This window comes from Labrus mixtus, chromosome 9, assembly GCF_963584025.1.
Source record: "Labrus mixtus chromosome 9, fLabMix1.1, whole genome shotgun sequence".
In the NCBI taxonomy this organism is placed as follows: Eukaryota; Metazoa; Chordata; class Actinopteri; order Labriformes; family Labridae; genus Labrus; species Labrus mixtus.
Window position 1 is genome coordinate 10,852,605 of NC_083620.1, and position 21,411 is coordinate 10,874,015.

The 21,411-nt window shown below is 39.2% G+C and overlaps 2 protein-coding genes across 2 annotated transcripts; both read left to right on the top strand.

Annotated features, from left to right (window-relative positions):
- The first annotated feature begins 30 nt into the window (after positions 1-30).
- On the top strand, positions 31-11,732 carry gmps (guanine monophosphate synthase). Its single transcript, XM_061046230.1, has 16 exons — positions 31-191; positions 1,396-1,568; positions 1,694-1,808; positions 2,124-2,221; positions 3,352-3,455; positions 3,669-3,862; positions 4,573-4,738; positions 4,916-5,067; positions 5,755-5,928; positions 6,121-6,226; positions 6,320-6,435; positions 7,416-7,541; positions 8,454-8,569; positions 8,660-8,790; positions 9,485-9,657; positions 9,770-11,732. Exons 1-16 carry the CDS (start codon positions 165-167, stop codon positions 9,869-9,871), a joined length of 2,073 nt encoding a protein of 690 aa, XP_060902213.1. The 5' UTR covers positions 31-164; the 3' UTR covers positions 9,872-11,732.
- Positions 11,733-13,203: 1,471 nt separating this feature from the next.
- On the top strand, positions 13,204-20,655 carry LOC132980229 (vomeronasal type-2 receptor 1). The gene is made up of 14 exons (XM_061046231.1): positions 13,204-13,459; positions 14,041-14,332; positions 14,411-14,653; positions 14,747-14,938; positions 15,054-15,179; positions 15,392-15,576; positions 16,185-16,308; positions 16,394-16,621; positions 16,808-16,931; positions 17,111-17,271; positions 17,381-17,576; positions 17,777-18,015; positions 18,107-18,306; positions 19,740-20,655. Exons 1-14 carry the CDS (start codon positions 13,236-13,238, stop codon positions 20,059-20,061), a joined length of 2,856 nt encoding a protein of 951 aa, XP_060902214.1. The 5' UTR covers positions 13,204-13,235; the 3' UTR covers positions 20,062-20,655.
- The last annotated feature ends 756 nt before the right edge of the window (positions 20,656-21,411 follow it).

Genomic DNA, 21,411 nt, shown 5'->3' on the forward strand with positions numbered 1-21,411 from the left:
TCTCTTTCTCTCCCTCTCTCTCTCTTTCTCTCCTTCTCTCTCTCTCTCCTCTCTCTCTCTGTCTCTCTCTCTCCCTCTCTCTCTCTCTCTCCCTCCCTCTCTCTGTGAGCTTTGAGACCCGGGACTCTGAGGGGAGAGATCAGTCCATAACACGGCAGTCCTCCATGGCTCTGTGCAACGGAGACAGCAAGGTCAGTGCAGCTTTTACTACCCCCTCCTCCGGTGTAGGGCAGCCCGGTTGACTTTGTGTCAGGACCGTAGTCCCTCCCGGTTAATTAGGGCCTGTGTGTGTTTATGTTAAAGGGGGAAAGTTAGAGAGCATGTAACATTACAACCAGCACTGAGTACGCTGCTGTGTGCCTGTTGCAGTATCTCAATAACATGTTGATTAAAGCGTACACTAGCCAGACAAGGTATCTAAATGATTGTAACAAAACACCTTTCACACATCTGACCACTTTACTCGGTTTACCTTTTCATGGAGGAAACATCTAGCTCCCTTTGCCTCCGAGCACCGCGTGGGTTTTAGCATAGCAACGCTAACTTAGCCACTTGATGCTAACAGGCTAATGGCTAGTGTTTAGACTATCCGTGGGCTATTTGTTAGACATCTTCCCTCGGAATATGAAACTACATTCCTACTAAATATAGGTGTTTTACTACCATCGTTTTGTAAAGTGACTTTGGGCGTATGTGGTAAACTCGTGTGTTTAATGTGGCTGTCAGTAAGTGACAGGTTTGCTAACGTCGTCACTAAGCTAGCACTAACTTGCTGCTCTGTAATGCTGACATGAAGTGTGCTGTAAAACTATCCTGTGTTTTTAATTCTGTGTTTACAGAGTAGATTACTACAGCTGCTTTGATTGAAGTGTACCTCTAGTAAAGGAATCATAAGTTATGGTTAACATGAGTGACTTTAATAAACATCATTAGATTGTGTTTCTCCTCGTATCTGCTCAGTGTTGTATAGGGAGATAACTGTCTGGTTTATTAATCAAATCTTTCCCTAACTAAGTTGATCTTCCATCAATGTTAGGAAGTAAAACACATACAGACACACAGATTTCCTCCTCACTTCCTCTGAATGTGTGTTTCATGTGATTCTACTGATGGGCTGAATGGTAACAGCACGTTTCACTGAATTGGAGCTCACATGTCCATAATTATGTTTGGCCTTAATTTTAGTCACATTTTCCGGGTGGATGTTAGAGATGAAGCACTGTTTAGACCAGGAGGAGGTTACAGCACCCGACTTCCCACTCAAACCGACAGCAGACTTTACACTTGTATTTGTCAAACGCAGCTTTGAAAAGCTTCATAGTGTATCATGAACTGTGTAAGCCCTGTAAACATTACAATTGAGTGGTTTTTTTTTTGTCACGTGTGTGTCCACAGCTGGAGATCAACAGCACAGAGCAGAATGGGTCATGTGAAGGAGCGGTGGCGATCCTGGATGCTGGGGCCCAGTATGGTAAGGTGATTGACCGTCGGGTGCGAGAGCTGTGTGTGCGCTCTGAGATCCTTCCTTTAGAGACCCCGGCCTTTGCTATCAGAGAACAGGGTTACAGGTGAGCATGAGACATATGAGACATATTTTTTTTGCCTCATTACTTTACTAGCCTGTTCTGTCAGTATATAATTCTGTTTTATCCTTGATTTGGTTTGATTGTTGTATCTCTCCTTGTCTTTATAGGGCAGTCATCATTTCAGGAGGCCCAGCCTCTGTTTATGCAGAAGATGCCCCCTGGTTTGACCCTGCCATATTCACTATAGGAAAGCCTGTCCTTGGGATTTGCTATGGGATGCAGGTATCTATGCACGTACATAAATACACTCTGAAGACATATTGCAAGAAGTTTTTTTTTGTACTTTAATTCCGAGTAGCCACACTTTACTATCACTTTATTTAAGTTTGTTGTTCTGCTCTTCTATGCCAGTTGGGGCATTACCACACACTTTGATCCTAGCAGAGGGGAATGACAGAATTAAATCAGAAGCCATCAATTCCAAAGCATCTTCCTCCATATATCAGACAGCTGTTGCATATTTTGAATCACACCGAAATGAAACTGTATGTCAAACTGTTAACTTGGCTTTGTGTGTTGTGTTTGGTTGTGCTGCAGATGATGAACAAGGTGTTTGGCGGCACAGTCCATAAAAAGAGTGTGAGGGAAGATGGAGTGTTCAGCATTGGACTAGACAACACTTGCTCTCTCTTCAGGTAAAACGGTTGCTCAAGTAGATCGCAAGCAAACAAGTATTTTTTAGTAGTCTGAACAGTAATCCAAATTGGCCTTATGCAACTTATAACTAACACATTTTAAGAGCTTTTTTTAGAGGAAACAAGTCTGAAACATACTGAAAGTTTTAAGTTGAAGACGGACCATATAGACGTTTTTAGGGTAAAAACAACATGTTGCACATTGGTTAGAAAAAATTAATTCACCGAAGACAGTATCACTTGAATAATGGCTTAAAGTTGAGTGAAAGAGCAGGGTTTTGCCCCTTGAGCATAGAGCCAGAGAAGGATGGTAAAGGAGCTATTATGTTGCAGTATTTCATATCACAGTTTTCTACTGGCAGTAGTAAAACGGATCACAGCTACAATAATAATAATTTGTCTTTATGCAGCACATCAGTTTCATGCTTTGTATTGAAATTATGTTAAATTGCATTGTCCCTATTAAAATAAATCAATTCAATTCAATCTGTGATCCATTCAGAACCGTGATATTTTTGATCCGTTGCACCTCTTAACTACTGGCATGCAAAGCAGTAAAAATGTTTATTTGTAGACTGAAGCTGTGTGTGGATAGGGCTTTAACAACCAATTTGTTGATGCAAATGTAGCTGACTATAAAGCAACACATTATCTGACAAGCCTGAGATTTCTTCATTAAACTCTCATTTAAGCAACTACTGATTGTGCTTTCAGAAGTTGATTTCATTGGTCCATTGAAGAAGGCAATGTAATCACTTCCACTCAACTCTAAAAAAGAATATTCTGTAATCACCTCTAGATCAATCAGCACGCTAACAGTACCATTTAATCACTTAAGTGGTTGAGGATTGAATGTTGGGAGTTTTTCTGTAAAATAACTGCTGCTCGTTCATCAGTGTCACATGTGTACAATGTGTGTCATCAATGTTTGTCATCTAATATCTCTGCTGGTTGTTTCACAAATACTGATGTGTCTTAAATAGATGGCCACTGTCTTTTATCACTGTTTGTGCTTAACATTAAGGTGAATGTACTCAATGAAATAAGAGTTTGTTCACATAACCTCTGTATGTATTTTATTGAACACAACCATCTTCCTTTGACATCAAGCTGTGTATTTATTTGATCAGAGGCCTTCAGAAGGAGGAACTGGTCCTACTGACCCATGGAGACAGTGTGGATAAGGTGGCTGATGGCTTCAAAGTGGTGGCCCAATCAGGGAATATAATTGCCGGTGAGCAGAATATGGGGCAGACTGTGACCCTGTTTATTTATTTATTATTTTTGTTTATGTTAGAAAGCCTAAAGTTGTATGATTTAAAGCTCGTTTTATTTAATCTATCAGAAATCCTTATGTCTGCTTGTGGTGTGTGTTATGCTAGTCCTGTCTACAGAGGCATTCTAAGAGTATAAATAGGATAATGTATGAATTTGTCTTTTCTAACAGGAATTGCTAATGAACAGAAGAAGCTGTATGGGACACAGTTTCACCCTGAGGTTGACTTGACGGAGAGAGGCATGGAGATGCTGCGTACCTTCATTTTCGAGATTGCAGGATGCACAAGCAACTTCACTGTCGAAAACCGCCAACAGGTCTGCATTGACGAGATCAAAGAAAAAGTAGACAAATCTAAAGTGCTGGTGAGTAAATCTGCAAAACGTTCAATCATTTTGAGTGTGTAATTGTGTGGTGATGGTATCCAAACCAGCTGTAGTGCTGATTTATTTATTTATTTTTTAAAGAAAGGGGTGAGATGTTTCATCCTACTTTGACCAAAGTCTTATGCTTGTGACGCTGAATGTAATGTGTGGTAGCTGCTCAGGCAGTACTGACACAGGCAGCATCAGTGTGAAGTTAAGAAGAACAAATTAAACCCTCAAATGAGACCGTGTTTTATCTGGAAAGAGGTATTCGACTCCCTGAGCGGCTCCAAACTGGGCCTCATCTCAGGGGTGTAAAGACGATAAATGAGTGCTGGAAAAAGGCTCCAAGTACAGGAGTTACATTTAAAGATATACACGCAGATTCTTACTCTTGTTCCTGACAGCGACAGTCACTGTATTTCTACTCTGTCATAGTTTGTTACTACAGTTGCTTTTGGCCATTGTGTTTTATTTTTTATTGATAGGTGGTTGTCTCTTAATGTTAATAAATTAAGTTTTTACCTGAAGTTATCTTCTCTATTTAATCAGTTCTTAATGTTTATCATTTTACAGCGTACCAGCTGGCAAAATACAAAATGTGTCAAAAAAAAGAAAAATGACGAATACAATGGAAGGCTGTGTGTGTGATGCCACTACTACAAATCGTCTGGCTTAACATTTTTGACTCTCTCTGATTATTTCTTCAGGTGTTGCTGAGTGGTGGGGTTGACTCAACAGTTTGCACAGCTCTCCTCAACAAAGCTTTGAACCAGGACCAGGTGATAGCAGTCCATATTGACAATGGCTTCATGAGGAAGAGAGAGAGTCAGAGTGTGGAGGAGGCCCTCACCAAGTTGGGAATCAAACTCAAAGGTGGGGACAGAGAGCAATAATTACTGTGATAAATTGTATCATAATTGTGTCAAGTTAAAATTCGATCATAATAATAATACAAGATTAGTTGTTATGTAATACAATTTTGTTGAATATTGAGCTAAATCATGTCCTCATTCTTCTGCTCTGTCTCCTCTTAAATGTTGCTCTATTTAGTGGTCAATGCTGCTCATACCTTCTACAACGGAACAACAACCCTTCCCATTTCTGATGAAGACAGGACACCACGAAAACGTATCAGCAAAACTTTGAATATGACGACCAACCCAGAGGAGAAAAGAAAAATAATTGGAGATACATTTGTAAAGGTGGGTTCTTTTAATTGATTCTTTTTAAAGGTTGTACCTGTCACATGTATATATGAACCAGGACAGTCAGCTTTAATGTGATTTTCACATGCAGTTAAGTTTGGAAATAACACATTTATTTTTTTGAATCACATTAACCGTGTGCTATTTTGTTCCTTCGGCACACTTTAGGTAAGTCATGCAATGTCCTTCTGCTCCCACAGAAATGGAAAAGAACGATAACACTGCGCCTATGACTGGCTCATTACATAAATAATCAATACATTATAAAAAAAAGTCTATTTTACTGTTCCCTTTAGCTTTTTTACATTAAAGGTTTTCATTTTCTTTTCAAATAAAAGCTGATTTGATTCCCAATAGGAAGAAAAGTACCCTTAGATTCAGGGTAAAAAACCAATATGAAATGCTAAATAATGGAATATGTTATATGGTATTACAAATGGTATTCATCACGATTAAGTATTAAAATTCAGCAGTTAATAGTGATTTCTTTAAAACCATTTGACAGCCCTTATTTGAACATGTATACACTGCCTTGCTACCATTCATTTGTAATTTATCTCACCATCATTTCAGCTGAATACTGGTACTTTACATTTGTATGCATCTGCCAGTATTGCTCATTTTTTGCCATTGATGTACCAGTTCATTGTTGTATCTGTCTAAATGAGTTGTCTGCTTACACAGGTGGCAAATGAAGTAATTGGGGAGATGAATCTGAAGCCAGAGGAGGTTTTCCTTGCCCAGGGTACCTTGCGGCCTGATCTCATTGAGAGCGCCTCTCATCTTGCCAGTGGCAAGGCAGAGGTCATCAAAACACACCACAACGACACTGAGCTCATCCGCAAACTCAGAGATGAGGTACTGCACACACAAGGCAAAACTATCATGCTGTGTCACTGATTTAATACAGCATTGAAACATTCCTTATCCTTCTCATGTCTGTTGTTTTTGGTCGGCCCTTTTCTAGAAATGCACAATTATGCAACGCCTTCCCTTGTTCCCAATTTCCCAGTGTAGAAAAGCTTATGCCACTGCTTTATGATTCTCCAGGGAAAAGTAATCGAACCGTTGAAAGATTTCCATAAAGATGAGGTCAGAGCACTGGGGAGAGAGCTGGGCCTGCCAGAGGAGATCGTCTCCAGACACCCTTTCCCAGGCAAGTCCATACACAAATACCTGTTAGCAGAATGCTTTTCATCTTACCTTCATATGTAAATCACGTTTCTTTTAATCTCTTAACTGCCTTCAGGTCCTGGTTTGTCTATCAGGGTGATTTGTGCAGAGGAGCCCTACATCTGCAAGGACTTTGCCGAAACAAACAACATTCTGAAAATTGTCACAGACTTCTCAGCAAGTGTCAAAAAGGTCAGAGAAAAAAATCAAGTAACTCGTGACCAATAATGTGATATGAATGACTGAATATGCCTCTTATGGCTTAATTTCAAAATCTTTATGTTGTGCTCTCAACAGTTTAAACATGTAAAACAATTTGCATGTGAATGGCTTCAGTGAAGGTTGCACATTTGAATGACTGCTTTCTGTAAAGTCCCTCCTGCCTGCTGATCCTCATATAGGCTCATGTACTTTGAAAACACAAATTGATTGCCTTTCAGTTGATCCTTTGATGACATATCTGCATTTTACCAGCCTTATAATTAACTAAAACAAAGAGCATGTCAGTATTTTCTGTTATGGTCAAAAAATGTCCCTTCATAAAAAAGCCTCTTACTTGAATACTGTAAGCCTTTATTTGATATCATGCATCATTACAAAATAAAGTGGCAGGTAAAAAAAAAACTGGTGTGACTGGTAGACTTTTTAATTCACCTGTCACAGTGGCAGGTAGGAAATAAAAAGTTAATTTCCAACCCTGCTTTAAGAGTAAGTCAGTGTGTAGACTGTTCACATATATTACTATGAATCATCTATAGAGCACTTCCCTAAAAGTTTTTGGAAACTCGCTCTTGGAAATTAAATGAGTGAAGGCAAATTTTAAGAATCAGATGAATGTTATTCAAAGTCAACTCTATAAGTTTATGATGTAGCTTTGAATGTGCAACCTCTGCTGGTTGTTTGGCCAAATTGCCACAAAGCCGTATTTTTATTATGATTTTGCGATGTTTTTTTATTCCAGTTGTGTTGCACAGAAGTGCTCACTTATGGAACATTGCCTTTAATGATATACATTTCTTTCTGCCGGTTGTCTGACTGTAGAGCTGAAGCTTGGATTTTTGTCCAGGGACATGCAGAATAGCTGCTCATTTGTTTAGTCAATAAGATGAACAGTGTTTTCTGTTACAGCTTAAAGAAACTAAAGGAGAGGTGTCTGTGTCTTTTCTTCCCAGCCCCATGCTTTGCTGCAGAGAGTCAAGTCGTGCATATCAGATGAGGAGGAAGAGAAGCTCATGCAGATCACCAGCCTTCATTCACTAAATGCCTTCTTGCTGCCCATCAAAACTGTTGGCGTCCAGGTAATCAAGCTGGTTAATCAGTTACTCTATATTTTCCACTTTAAAAATGAACAGTCCTTACAATTTAGAGATTTCATTATTCATATCACATGGTAATTAAATAGTATCAATGTGCAGCCCATGTGTTTCTAACTGCAGTGGAATAGTTAAAGGGTAATAGGGGACTTTCTAAACAGTCTTAAAGGCCCAGTCAAAACTTTAAATGTTTTTTTTAGGCTTGGCCAAATATGAAATTGATGAATATAGTTAGGAGCTGCTTGTTATTCATGGTTGTGGAAGGTTCACATTTGTAAAACTGCACTTAAGTCCATAAACAGGGGAAGCTGGAAACAGTATGTCCTTCTTTTTCTGTTAGTCTCGTTGTCTTTCCACTGTAATTTAGAGGTTAACCACGAGACACACCCACCCACCCACACAAAGCCTCTCATTTTCTTACTCATTGACTTTCTCCAGCCAAAGAAGGTTTTTTTAAGACCATGTCAGTTTTTCAACTCCTCTGCTTTCCACCAATGTGAGTCTTTATTGCCTAAAAAGGGTGTCTTCTGTAGAAAAAAAATAACTTTGGTTAGAAAAACATCACTATTCAGTTGTTTATCTGAAGCTCTGCCTTGAGAGAATATATGATCATGACCACTTTTCTCACCCATATACTGCAGTCAGACAGTGACTGTTTGTTTCTGTCACCTTTTAGCCTACTTCCTGTTTTTAGCCAGAGTTCTAAATGTACTCTAAACCTCAGATTGGTGGGCAGACAGGAGACATAAGACAAACACAGGCACTTTTTTTACTGCCTTTGGAGTTTGTTCTAGTCGAAAAAAGGAACATACATTACTGTTTAACACTTGTTTCTAGCAGACGAACACTTTATAATAAAGCATGTTTGTTATTAACTTGTTATTCTGTGTGTCTCAGGGTGATTGCCGGTCCTACAGTTACGTGTGTGGTGTCACAAGTAAAGAATCTCCACATTGGGAATCTCTCATGTTCTTGGCCAGACTCATCCCTCGAATGTGCCATAGCATCAACAGGTAGTGCACAAACCTTCGCTCTCAGTGATATGCTTCTATAGACTCTTGCTGTCGCCTATAAACACACTGTCACCTGTCTCTTCTTTCCAGAGTTGTGTATGTATTCGGTTCCCACGTGAAAGAACCACCAACAGACATTACCCCGACCTTCCTGACCACAGGTGTTCTGAGCACGCTCAGACAGGCTGACTTTGTAGCTCACTCTATCCTTAGAGAGTCTGGTAAGAGTTTGTGTGTACAACTGCTTCACAACATTGATTTAGTCATATGGATTGAAATTTCAGATTATTTTGAAAGGAATTGAGTGTGTTTAAAACTTCAGTAAATGTAAAAGAGGAGCAGCTAAAGGTCCATCTGACAACACTGTTTGTGTAGAGCTGCTCTTCTGTTTCAAAGGCCAGCATCTTATCTTACCATTGTAATTTAATTGCCTGCATACTTGCATCTATGTAGGGGAAATTAACATTTCCCATGGGGCAAACCAAATCTTTGAAATGTTCTCCATTGAGGAATGTTCTTTTCTAAAATGACTGTACTTTTCTATGACCGTAGTTTCATTTAGTATGTCATAAAGTTTACCTAAAATGTGTTATAAGGATTAATAATCATCATTTAGTCCCAATTTCATATACAAACAATTCATATTGTTATTCAAGCACTGGTACTCCATTAAGACATTTAGTTTCTGAGGTATGAAACAAACCCCCGTTTTATTTGGTTATTCATCAATTCATTATTCCAGGCAGCATGAGGCACACTGAATCTATTTATCGAAACATTGAATGTGGGGCATTCAGGTTTCTTCTTCTTTTTTTTTTTTACTATAGCAAAAAAAAAAGATGCCTCAGAGGTGATGCAGCTACGTTTCTTATCAGAAATAAGAGTTCCCTCACTTTGACTATTCCTCTTTTTAAGGCTATTCCGGTAAGATCAGCCAGATGCCAGTCATCCTGACACCCCTGCACTTTGACCGTGACCCACTGCAAAAGCAGCCATCCTGCCGGCGCTCCGTTGTGGTCCGCACCTTTATCACCAGCGATTTCATGACTGGCATTCCCGCCATGCCGGGCAACCATATCCCAGAGGAGGTATACCATCATTTAAACTCAAAAGTTTGTCTCAGAAGAATGTTGGATGTAGAATTATTTTCCCCTTCACTTTTCTCTCCAGCTGTATTGATGTAGTTTTCTGTTTTCCCAGGTGGTTCTGAAGATGGTGAATGAGATCAAGAAGATCCCCGGCATTTCCAGAGTCATGTATGATCTGACCTCCAAGCCACCTGGCACCACAGAGTGGGAATGAAACCCATTACGACATACCCATAGAACACACACTCACACACAATGCACAAACACTCTCAACAGATAACAGAGAGGGCTGGTGAACTCCCCCTTTTCAGTCCCCCTTCCTATTATTCTCACCCTGCTCCTCTTCCCACCTCCTGTACCTCCACCCCTCTCTTCAACATTCCCATGGAAGGCAGACCGTACTGTGACGGGCGCACATGCAGAGGCGCCTCTACTCTGCTCTCCTCACAACTCCTCCTTGGTCTTAATATTTTTGGCGATAGGGATTGATTAATGTTGGTTATTGATAATATATTGTCATTTTTTGATCCATGTTCAACAGTGTTTTCTTCTTTAATGAAAAGGTGAATTGCTGCTTCCTTTTGTAAGGTCAACCTTTAAAGACAAGCGGTGAGAAGCTGTGAAAGTTCACAATGTGGACTTTAATGTTGCATCAGATTGAGTTATGGGATGAGCTGAACATGAAAAGCAAACAGTAGTGTCAAGGAAAGGAAAAAGAGCAGATAGAGAGAGAATGAAAATGTTCAGTAATTATTTTTTTTGTCTGGTGTCTGTCTTACCATTGTAGGTCAGAATGTTCTCAACTTTAGACGATCCTCTGATGGTTAGTTTTCACTTTCTGCCTCTATACTGTGCTTTGAAGAAGGTCGTCTGTTTAAGGTAAATTTGGACAGATGTCCCTTGTGACCAATCAATAATTTTTAAGCTTTCTTTCTTTTTGCCAAAAGTGGATATGCTGTGGTGATGTATAATGTTATGGGTTCCTCTGACGATCTGTCAAAGCTACATTTGTTGAAAAGATCTCTTGACTTGTTGCTGAACCCTTTGTGGACAGCAGTCAATCCAACATAAGCTTCAGTATGAGGACTAGTATGCAGATGTGCAGGAGGCCAATATGGTGGGTGACTTTGTATGTGCCTGTTTAATTGCTTTTGTTTATTCCTTTGGATATTTCCAGAAAGGAGGATATAACACTTTTTTCTCCTCATGCTGCAATATGTATGCTTTTTATGAAGAATAAAAATGGCAAGGGGGCTAGCTATTAATGAAATTATAAGTACAGTAGAGTTTATAACTACATTGTGTAAGTTGCTGTTGTCATTTCATCACCATTTGGCTGCTTCTTTGTTGTACAAGGGCATATTTTTTGCACATTTAGGCTTGTTTCCACCTTTTAAGTATTGGCATAATCAGCATTACATCCACTGAGAACTTCACCTCATAAATGTGTCCCTATGTAGTGTCAAAGTTCGGGTTATGAGCACAGTCTGTTGCCATCTCTAATGTAAGCTCACTGTGTCTGAGAAAGCTTATTTTTTTCTGTCCTACACTGTCAAAACATTCAGCACACCATGCCCCTTGTCATATCTCAGTGAATACAGTGCTCAGGTTTAACTGAGTTTTTAAACGTGTATTGTACCTGAAATAGACACACTCGGACGTTGTGCTTCTTATGCCTCCAGAATATGATTTTGTGCCTCTCTTCCTCTGTTAAACCTTAACCTTTAGTGGCGAAATACTCCCAATGCAACATGAATTGTTTTTCCTAACTTGTCTGAACTGCTATTAGTGTGTCTCCCCCTCTTCTGCCTTTTTCTTAGTAGGTATATTCTGTTACAGAAAGTGTGTCTCCATTACAAACAACACCGAGAGGATAATGGACACTATTTTGTAGTTTAACTGCAATTTCAATAAGATTAAGTTATGCAATTTAATGTTTGTTTTTTCAGTTTTGTTCAATAACGCTCATTCTCCTTTAGTCACGTGCCTCAAACCAAGCCACTGCATGCAGTTTCATCGATGATGACATTTGTAAAATGGAAAACTGAGCTTTAATAAAGATCTTCATGTTGAAACTTCTCACTTCTTTCAGGAGCTACTTATCTTTTACTGCTGAACTCTCAGATATCTTCATTTGTAATAACAGTGAACACATCAATAAACATGTAGTCTATAAATAAAGATATCAATTACAGTAGAAGTAAGCGCTTAGTGGTATATTTGAACAAATTCAGTCCTCTATTAGAAGTTAAGAAAATCAGAATCACCGTTCAAATATAGCTTGATACAGTAATCTTCAAATCTAAGTGTTGAAAACATGATTTACTTTAAGGAATGACTTCAAGAATTTAATCTGACTAGATCATAAGAGGCCATTCTTCCTTTTGCTCTAGCTAACCTTAAAAAAAAAAGTACTTGCTTTCTTTACAGCCTTGTGCATTTTACAATTTTTCCTTTTAAACATAATCTGATAAATGCCAGTTTCACCTTAAATCATATAAGTTTTTCAAGCACCAGATGAAAGGGCACCTAAAAAACATGTACAAATTTGAGTAACATTTGAAAATTGCAAATGCATAGTCATCTTGATCAGGGTTTTTTGTTGACTGCCCTTTTTCTCCTCCTTTACCACGTGCCTCTACAAATGTCTACACAAAGCCATGTCTGACACTTAACTGATTTATCACAGCGCTCATCAGTTTCTTACATCTCTCATGTGCCTCAGACATCACACTCAAAAATGTATCACTTCATCAGCAAATTTTCCAGATGTATCTCTCCTCCTTTTTTTTAGATTTCTACTTTTGAGTGATAATTACTATTTAGTTTCATTTCATGTAATCATAGTCATAAATGACTGCTGTGGCCAGCCACATCTTTTTTAAATGTCATTTGATGAAATGAATGTGTGTGCAGTTAGTCCCTGTTGCCCAGCAGAGGTCCCTCAGTGTGCTGGAGGGTTCAGGTGTGTGTTTTTCCCCACTGACTGAGAGACAAGAGCAGACAAGTGCAGCCAGTCATCAACACAGCACAGAAAATGCACTCAGGGGACAAAGGCACAATTTTGAAACAGTAGCTGTGCAACACGACTGCACAAGTTACCACATGTTTCTGCTAATTAACTCCTGGCCTTTGGCGGTTTATCCTCTGGAGCTGACCTGTTACTGACTGATTTTTATTTACAAAAGAAAAGAGGGAAAGAACTGAGAAAAAACAAATGAAGGGATTTTTCTTTAAAGCTAAAAGACATCCATTGGTTTTTGTTTGTGTATGATTGGTTGTCCTGCGAAGGCACTTTTTAAAAGACCCTTCATTTTGTACATCTTTTTTTTTATTGTTTTGGAATACACCAAAAATGACTGTCCTTTTCTTTTTGTTATATAAAATAAAGATGTATAATTAGTCAGTCAGTGATAGTTATCCAATGTCCTATATTCTTTTGCACTGTTGAATCTCCGGTTATCTCATGCAGCACATCTCCCTTGAGAACAGGTAGGACACCTGTCACACTTTGCTGTTCATTTTTCTGTCTGAGTCACAGCGAGAGCTCTCCTGACTTGTCACTGCGTCCTCGTAGCATGGAAATCATTCGCTTTTTGCTTGGACTATGTGTCTTTTTCTACTTTCACAGATCTGTTTCAGCAGAGTCCACATGCAAGCTGAAGGCAAAGTTCAACCTGAGCGGCTACAAGAATGTGGAAAAGAAGAAGGTTGTTATTGGGGGCATGTTTCCTGTACACAAGCGTATTGCATCCAGTGATGGCAACACTTCAAGGGTGCCTGTCTCCTCAGGGTGTGAGGGGTGAGTAGAGCAATGACAGAACTAGTCATGTGGCTCCTTTTATCACTCTGACTTTGTTGTATTTTTGCTTTTGTTTCATTTATTGTTAAAACCTATTAAAGTTATCACAGGTGAATTAATCTCTTTGGGTTACATTTTTAAACATTTCTTGCTACATTTAGCACTTGATTATTTAAATCTGATTGATGTAATAATATGTCTAAACCAAACAGTGTGGTCTCAGAACCTTGTGATTTAATTACAGAAATCCAGACAGAGCAGAGCAGCATCTATGGGACCAATTAGCCACAGCAATCCATATCATTATGGAGGCAAGCCTTCACATTGCAATTTGCAACTATCAACAGCAACTCTGTGTACTGCCCACCTAGGCAATGACAAATAAAAAGTCAGCAGGTTGCATTCATCAACCATTTAAATTCATTTATTCTTTCTGTTATTCTGATTTAAATAAACAGATAACTTTCACAAAACTTTTTTTTTTACTGTGGGTAAAAAACATTTAAGACAAAATATGTAATTATTTGTAACTATCAGAGTAAAATATTCTATTACGACATTACTCACCAATCATCTTTTAGGTTTAACTTCCGCACCTTCCGCTGGACCCAGACCATGCTGTTTGCCATTAATGAAATTAACAAGAGGAACGACCTACTGCCCAACACAGACCTCGGCTACATCATCTATGACTCCTGCTTCACCATCTCCAAGGCAGTGGAGGGCACCCTCACTTACCTGTCAGGCCAAGATGAGGCTGTACCCAACTATCGCTGCGGGACTGGGGCACCTCTCGCTGCTCTAGTGGGCGCCGGGGGCTCTGATCTTTCCATTGCCACTGCTAGAATACTTGGACTCTATCACTTCCCACAGGTAGGCTGGTTCCGAGTTACAATGAGGTAGATAAAGATTAGGACACAGAACCCAACTGCTCTACACTGTCGTCTGCAGGTCAGCTATTCTTCATCTTGCTCCGCCCTGGAGAGTAAGTTCCAGTTCCCTACTTTCCTAAGGACCATTCCCAATGACAAGCACCAGTCTACAGCTATGGCCCAGCTGGTACTGCACTTTGGCTGGACTTGGGTAGGCACCATTGCTGCAGATGATGATTATGGCAAGTATGGCATCAAAGACTTCAAGGAGCAGGTGGAGGAAGCTGGTGTCTGCATATCCTTCTCTGAGACACTGCCCAAGGTGAGCAGCTCAGTCCCACCTGCAATTGGGACTGTGTCCGATCATGACCTGTTTGTCTTTTCTACAGGTGAATATTGTTTTTGTACATTTCAGGTGAGTTCCCCGGAGGACATTCAGCGCATCGTTCAAACTGTAGTCGAGGCCACAGCCAAGATCATCGTGGTTTTCTCATCAGACGTGGATCTCAGTCCACTTATTGTTGAGCTGCTCCGGCATAATGTGACCAACCGCACCTGGATTGCCAGCGAGGCCTGGGTGACCTCCGCTCTTATCAATCAGCCAGACGTGAGTACTAAGATGAGTCATTAACAGCTCATGGAAACACCGACTGATGTTTGAGCTCTAATTACAGATTTTGAGCGGAGGTAGAAGTAGGTACATTGTCCATGTGTTTATGCAGGTGAGCTCGGTGCTGGGAGGTACTTTGGGCTTTGGAGTAAAAAGGGCAAACATACCAGGCCTTCAGCGCCATCTACTGGATTTGGACCCTTATGATGACCCACTCACTGAGGAATTCTGGGAGTCGGTGAGTTTATTAAGCTGAATCAAGGCAGTGATGGTTTCGGGAGTATACTCATACTACACATCTATTTGCCTGGTTCAAAATCTGATTTAGACTTAAATGCAGATAGTTATCATGTATAACATTTTAGAAACACTTCATGGTAAAATAAAAAGCAACTTATGTTCCACAAATCTAATGAAAAGTAAAGCTGTTACCTTATGTTTGTCTTCTAGTTGTTTCACTGCACATTGAACTTTGGCAAAGCAGTGAGGCATGCCAAGCAGACGGCTGAAGAGGTTAACGGAACACTTTCCAGACCAGTGAGGGGCATTCCTGACGGGCTATGTACAGGGCGTGAGTCTCTGGCACAGCTCAATAACACTTATTTGGATGTTTCCCAGTTACGAATAACTTACAGGTCAGTTCTTACTGATCACTTGCTACTTCAAGTATTACTGATTCTAGTTACTGACATGTTACTCTTCAACTCGTATCATCCCAACTACCAACCCTCAATCCTCTACCCTCTACCACCTTTTAAGAGCCAGTTCCACCAAATTACAAAATGTATACAGTGCATGGAGGTAGTTGTGGTTTTATTAGCTGGGGTACCTGCGCAAAATATCACTTGTGCTGCATAAAGCAATGAAAAAAGAAAATATATGAAAAAAACTCACAGAAATGTGTCCTTTACCAGAAATAGTCCAGGATACAAAGAAAACACACAATACATTGTGAATAGTTTTAACAAGCACTATGAAATAAAACAATAGTTCCAGATTAATTAAGCCATTATTTGTGAAAAAGAAAGAGACTTGCAGGTGTTACTTGAAGTGAAAATATCATTCAGGAGTGGCAGCAAGTGACTGAAGCAAGATAGAAATATTACATGAAAATATGTTTTTTTTCCCCCAGTGTTATTTTGTTGAACTTATCCTTTAATTATAAAATCATATAATTGAAATGTGGATTTCTGATGATTGATAATCATACATTTGTGTACACTATGACGATGTTTCCTCAAAGTGTGTACAAAGCCGTGTACGCTGTGGCCCACGCTCTGCACAACCTAGAGCACTGTGAGGCGGGAAAGGGTCCGTTCAATGGGAAAAAAGAATGTGCTGACATCACCAACTTTGAGCCGTGGCAGGTGAGCTTGTGTGTGAATGTGTCTAAGTACAACCAATTAATAAATGTGTGTAACAGGAATGTGGCTTTGTCTGCTTCTTTTTCAGCTGATGTACTACTTGAAGAATGTGCATTTCAAAGTACTGAACACAGATGAAGAGATCTACTTTGACAACGGGGATGTAGAAGCATTTTATGACATAATTAACTGGCAGATCGATAGTAATGGGGCGATATCCTATGTTACTGTTGGACGCTACAATGGCTCAGCAGCCCCAAAGGACAGGATGACCATAGTAAATGACTCCATTGTGTGGAACAATGAAGTTTTGCAGGTCAGCAGTAGATTGATGAAGACAACAACAAACCACATACTCTTCTAGATAATTATTCCAACACCATCTGTACTTCCGAATGCAAATGTGGAGCAATGTGTGTGTGTGTGTGTGTATGTGTGTGTGTGTGTGTGTGTGTGTGTGTGTGTTTGTGTGTTCGTGTGCGTGCATGTCTGCATGTTGCAGCCTCCTAGGTCAGTGTGCAGTGAAAACTGCCAGCCTGGAACCCGGAAGGGAATCAGACAAGGAGAGCCGGTCTGCTGCTTTGACTGTATCCCATGTGCTGATGGAGAGATAAGCAACATGACTAGTCAGTATAAAGCTTTCAAAGTGCATCATAAAGTCATCTTTTTACATTTATGTCCTTGACAAGTTAGAGTTAGAACAACCAAACAACCATGTGTTTGCTCTTACAGAAACTGTTACCCTATATAAAATTGCTGTTGCAGCTCAGTCTTGAACTTGCTTCCCTCCCTCCCTCTTTGACAGATGCTCGTGAATGCGTCCTGTGCAGTGGAGACTACTGGTCCAATGAGGCTCATGATGCATGTGTACCAAAAATCATTGAGTTTCTGGCCTTTGGAGAGCCACTGGGGATCACTCTCATCGTCATCTCGGCCTTTGGAGCTCTACTCACCATTGCTGTCGGGGTGAGACTTACACAGAAGAATGAATTCCTCATGAAGAAACTCAAACATGGCCTTTTTGTTGTGAGTAAGGGGATTAAGTTGGGTAAGTTTGCTGTTCTTTGTTTTTCAGGTGGTGTATGTTGTGAACATGGGCACCCCTCTGGTGAAAGCTAATGATGCTTTGTTGAGTTTCTCACTGCTCTTCTCGCTGGTGGTGACCTTCCTCTGCTCCATCGTCTTTCTCGGAGAACCTCAGCACTGGAGCTGCATGACCAGCCAAGTAGGCCTGGCTCTGGGCTTCGCTCTCTGCCTTTCCTCTCTCATGGGTAGGTACATGGTCCAAAAGGTACATACCTTCCTTTTAGCTGTACTGTTTTGTGTTTATGTGTGTGTACGGATTGCACATCTATAGTGTGCAGCAAGTTTAGTCATCTGGACCATCCTAATTTCAACATTGTGAAATTGTCAAAAGTGATATTTTTTATTCTATCGGTGCATAATGTTACATTCTGTCGTTCTACTTCAGGTAAGGCGGCTGTATTAATGCTGAGAGCTCAGGCTCTGAAAGCAGCCCGTGCAAGAAACAAAGCAGCTGCTAAAGCTGCAAAAGCTGCAGCTGAAGCAGCAGCCAACAGTGGAAATCCAGATATCATTGTAACCAACACAATTCATAGCACTGATGCTACTACTTGTGCTAAACCTGAAATAGACACTCTCACATGTGCCCACCAGAGGGCGATAGCTTCCGTGGCAACATTAATACAGGTAAGGGAGGGAGGGGGAACTTGAATCCAACCATGAACTCTTAATCCAGATGCTGTTATGATACTTCAGTTATCATCATTCCTCTACCCAGGCTATAGCATGCACAGTGTGGCTCATCATCCTTCCTCCACATCCAGTCAAGAACACCTCTGCCCAGAATATAAAGATCATTCTCGAGTGTGATGAAGGCTCTGTGGTCTTCATTTGTTGTATCTTTGCCTATGACATCCTGCTGGCTCTGCTGGCCTTCATCTTTGCCTTCATTGCCCGCAAACTGGAAGATCACCTCAGGTAGGAAACATAGGGGCCATGTTTTTCTCAAAAATAAAAATAGGATCAGAATGGTCAAAAGTTACAGAACAAAGAAGGAAAGATGAACAACACAGCTGTTTCTTTCCATTTCCAAACAGCCAGACCTCTCATCACACACCCAACAACATAATAATAGTCAAAACAAAATAAGAGGAAGATTGTTCGATTGTTCGATCACCACCAGCAGTCTATTGGCCAAAGCACTGAACCCCACAGTGCTTCCGAAAGCACAGCCCACTATGGAGTGTAATTTGTAATGACTGGTTAGACAGATGACAGATTGGCACTTTACAGAGCAGATTCTGCTATCAGTGTCTGAGTATGTGTATTAAAGGATAATGGTGACATGTAGAGTAAAGAGAACTTGAGTGCTTGGAAGACTAGAAAAAAACTTTTAGTGAAGTCAGTTCACCAATCGTTAGAATCTACTTTTGACTTTGTAATTAACTGTCATAAATTCATGAATTACTATAAGATGTAATTGTATTGTTTAGGGGACATTTTTCAAGGGGACAAAATAATATTGTGTTACTTTCCTGTTTTACCATGCTTAACACAGCCTACTTTATCTAACTTATTACTAGCTGTACAAGGAATCAAATACCTACAGTATACTCTTACATTATATTATATAATACAAATGATTTATCGCTTGAACAAATTCAAAAGTTTATTTTATTTTTAATTTTATGTATGAAACTAAATGATTCATTCCTGAGTGGAAATTCAAACTTTTTTTTTCTTGAAATCCAACCTGAAACCACCTTTCTGCTTGGATCAGTTTAATTCTAATGAAGTGGATCAAAGGTATCACAATCCTTCTCAAAAGCTCTGAACTAAACATCCTGGTCACAACCAAAACTGAATTATTTGGATTTATAACCTCATCAGATGTCAGGTTGTTATCCATTCCTATAGTCTGCGTCTAATGAAATTACCAAACAAGGGTGATATTTTGCACATTAGTAATTCAATCAATCTATACAATGACATCCATTACAACTAGAGTAGAATCGAATATACCTTTATTGTCATTGTAATGACTATGAAAAACAATTTAGCAGCTCCTGTCATTTGCAGCACACACAGATACACAGCTCACACAGGGCAGGTGGGTAATAAACAAAGCTCTATAATGGTTAGTTTCTAACTTAATTAATTCTAATAGTATTACCAGTTTCAAAGTTGATCTTGAAAATGACTTGGGTCAAGGACACCAACATAGATATGATAACTAAAAGTTTAAGGTGACATGTTATGAAAGATTTTCCACTCTTATTTTCACCTCCTCATCTTTTGTCTCAATGCAGATATCAGTCACATACAAACCCCACTTATAACCTGTTAAATGTAAAATGTTAGAGATTTAAATTTAACCTTTCAGATGCATGATTTAATACCCTGTCTTTCAGTGAGGCCAAGTGTGTGACATTTGGCATGCTGGTCTTCTTCATCGTTTGGATCTCCTTTGTCCCGGCGTACCTCAGCACACGAGGAAAGTTCATGGTTGCTGTCCAGATTTTTGCCATCCTGGCATCCAGCTTCGGCCTGCTGACCTGCATCTTCCTGCCAAAGTGTTACGTTCTTTTGATCAAACCTGAACGCAACACAGAGGAGATGATGAGGCCCCGCGCCAAACTAGGTGACGGAATCTCGACTGGGACCTCAGCCTCACTCGCTACAGCTGCTACTGAGGTCAACGCTACAATCGCATCCACTGCTATTGATGATTAGTGGAGCAACAAAGAACTGAACAGAGCCACTATGATTGAAATGTCAAAAATGTATGGCAGATCGGCCACTGTTTCATCGGGCATCTGGACCAGCTGAATAGGGCCTCATGTTTATTCAAATGTATTTTACAGTCAGCAATTGTAGCCTTTAATTCATATATCAAATAATTTAGATTTATAAAATCGATTGATGTCAATATGCAATGCGTAAAGAAAACTTCTACCTCTATATACAGCATTTAAAAAAAAGCTACTTTAGGATGCAATTGTAAGCAATTTTGACTTCACTTGATTTGTTACGATGTCTATTAATCCTGTTAATAAAAATCCAGCATGTTCAGAATTTTACTGTAGATGCTGCTGTTGTGGTTATGGTAGTGTAATTACTTAACATTTGACATTTTCTTTTAATTAAAAGCAGATTCAGTTTTGAGCCGATTAGGTGAAGTTGTTGTTGTTGAAAACATTTGTTTAGATGATTTCTCTCTACACTTAACTTTTATTCGTTAAAACTATCAACGCCGTAAAAGGTGCTTAGTTTCTGTTGGTTAAGTGTCTACTCAAAGCAGTTATAAGAACATGTACAATTATCAAAATGATAACATCATAAGTGATTGCTTCTAACTACATTTTACTTCACAAATCCAACATTTATGGTAGACCATTTGTGCCACTGTTACATTGCGTTCCTTTACTTTTTAAAGTGCACGTTTTCTTAAATATCTGTAATGACTTCTAAATGTAATAATATGATATTGTTATTAATGTAATTTACTTTTTAAAGCAGTATTTTATAATGTTTTTTAAATTTCTTGTACCAAAAAAGAGATTCAAAATATTGCATTATACTGCATAATTTAAACTCTGTACAGACTTCTCATATAAAAGGAAGACTAGTCAGTGCTATTGAGCACTTGAAACTGTAATGTGCTAATAGACAATTAAAGAAGAGTTGGTAACACTTTATAATAACCAGCATCTATAAAGGCTAAATAAGGGTAAATAGATTAATTAACCTTTAGTTAATAATTATTTACTGTTAACAAACAATGAAATGAGAGTTAATAATGTTTGCTAACTATCTGAAATGCTATAATTTATGTTTTGTTAACAGTTTATTGATGCACACATTATGACATTTTAAACACTACATTAAATGTTTGTTAATGATGAACAAATGGTTAGTAAACCTTTAATAGATGGTTTATAAAACATCTATAAACATTACAGAGACACATGGACCAGATATTTGTTCATGGTTAGTAAATATTTGTCTATTAACATTATTTGGATGGCTATTATAAAGTTGGAACTGAAGATTGTAATCCCTTATTAATACTTTGTAAAGCAT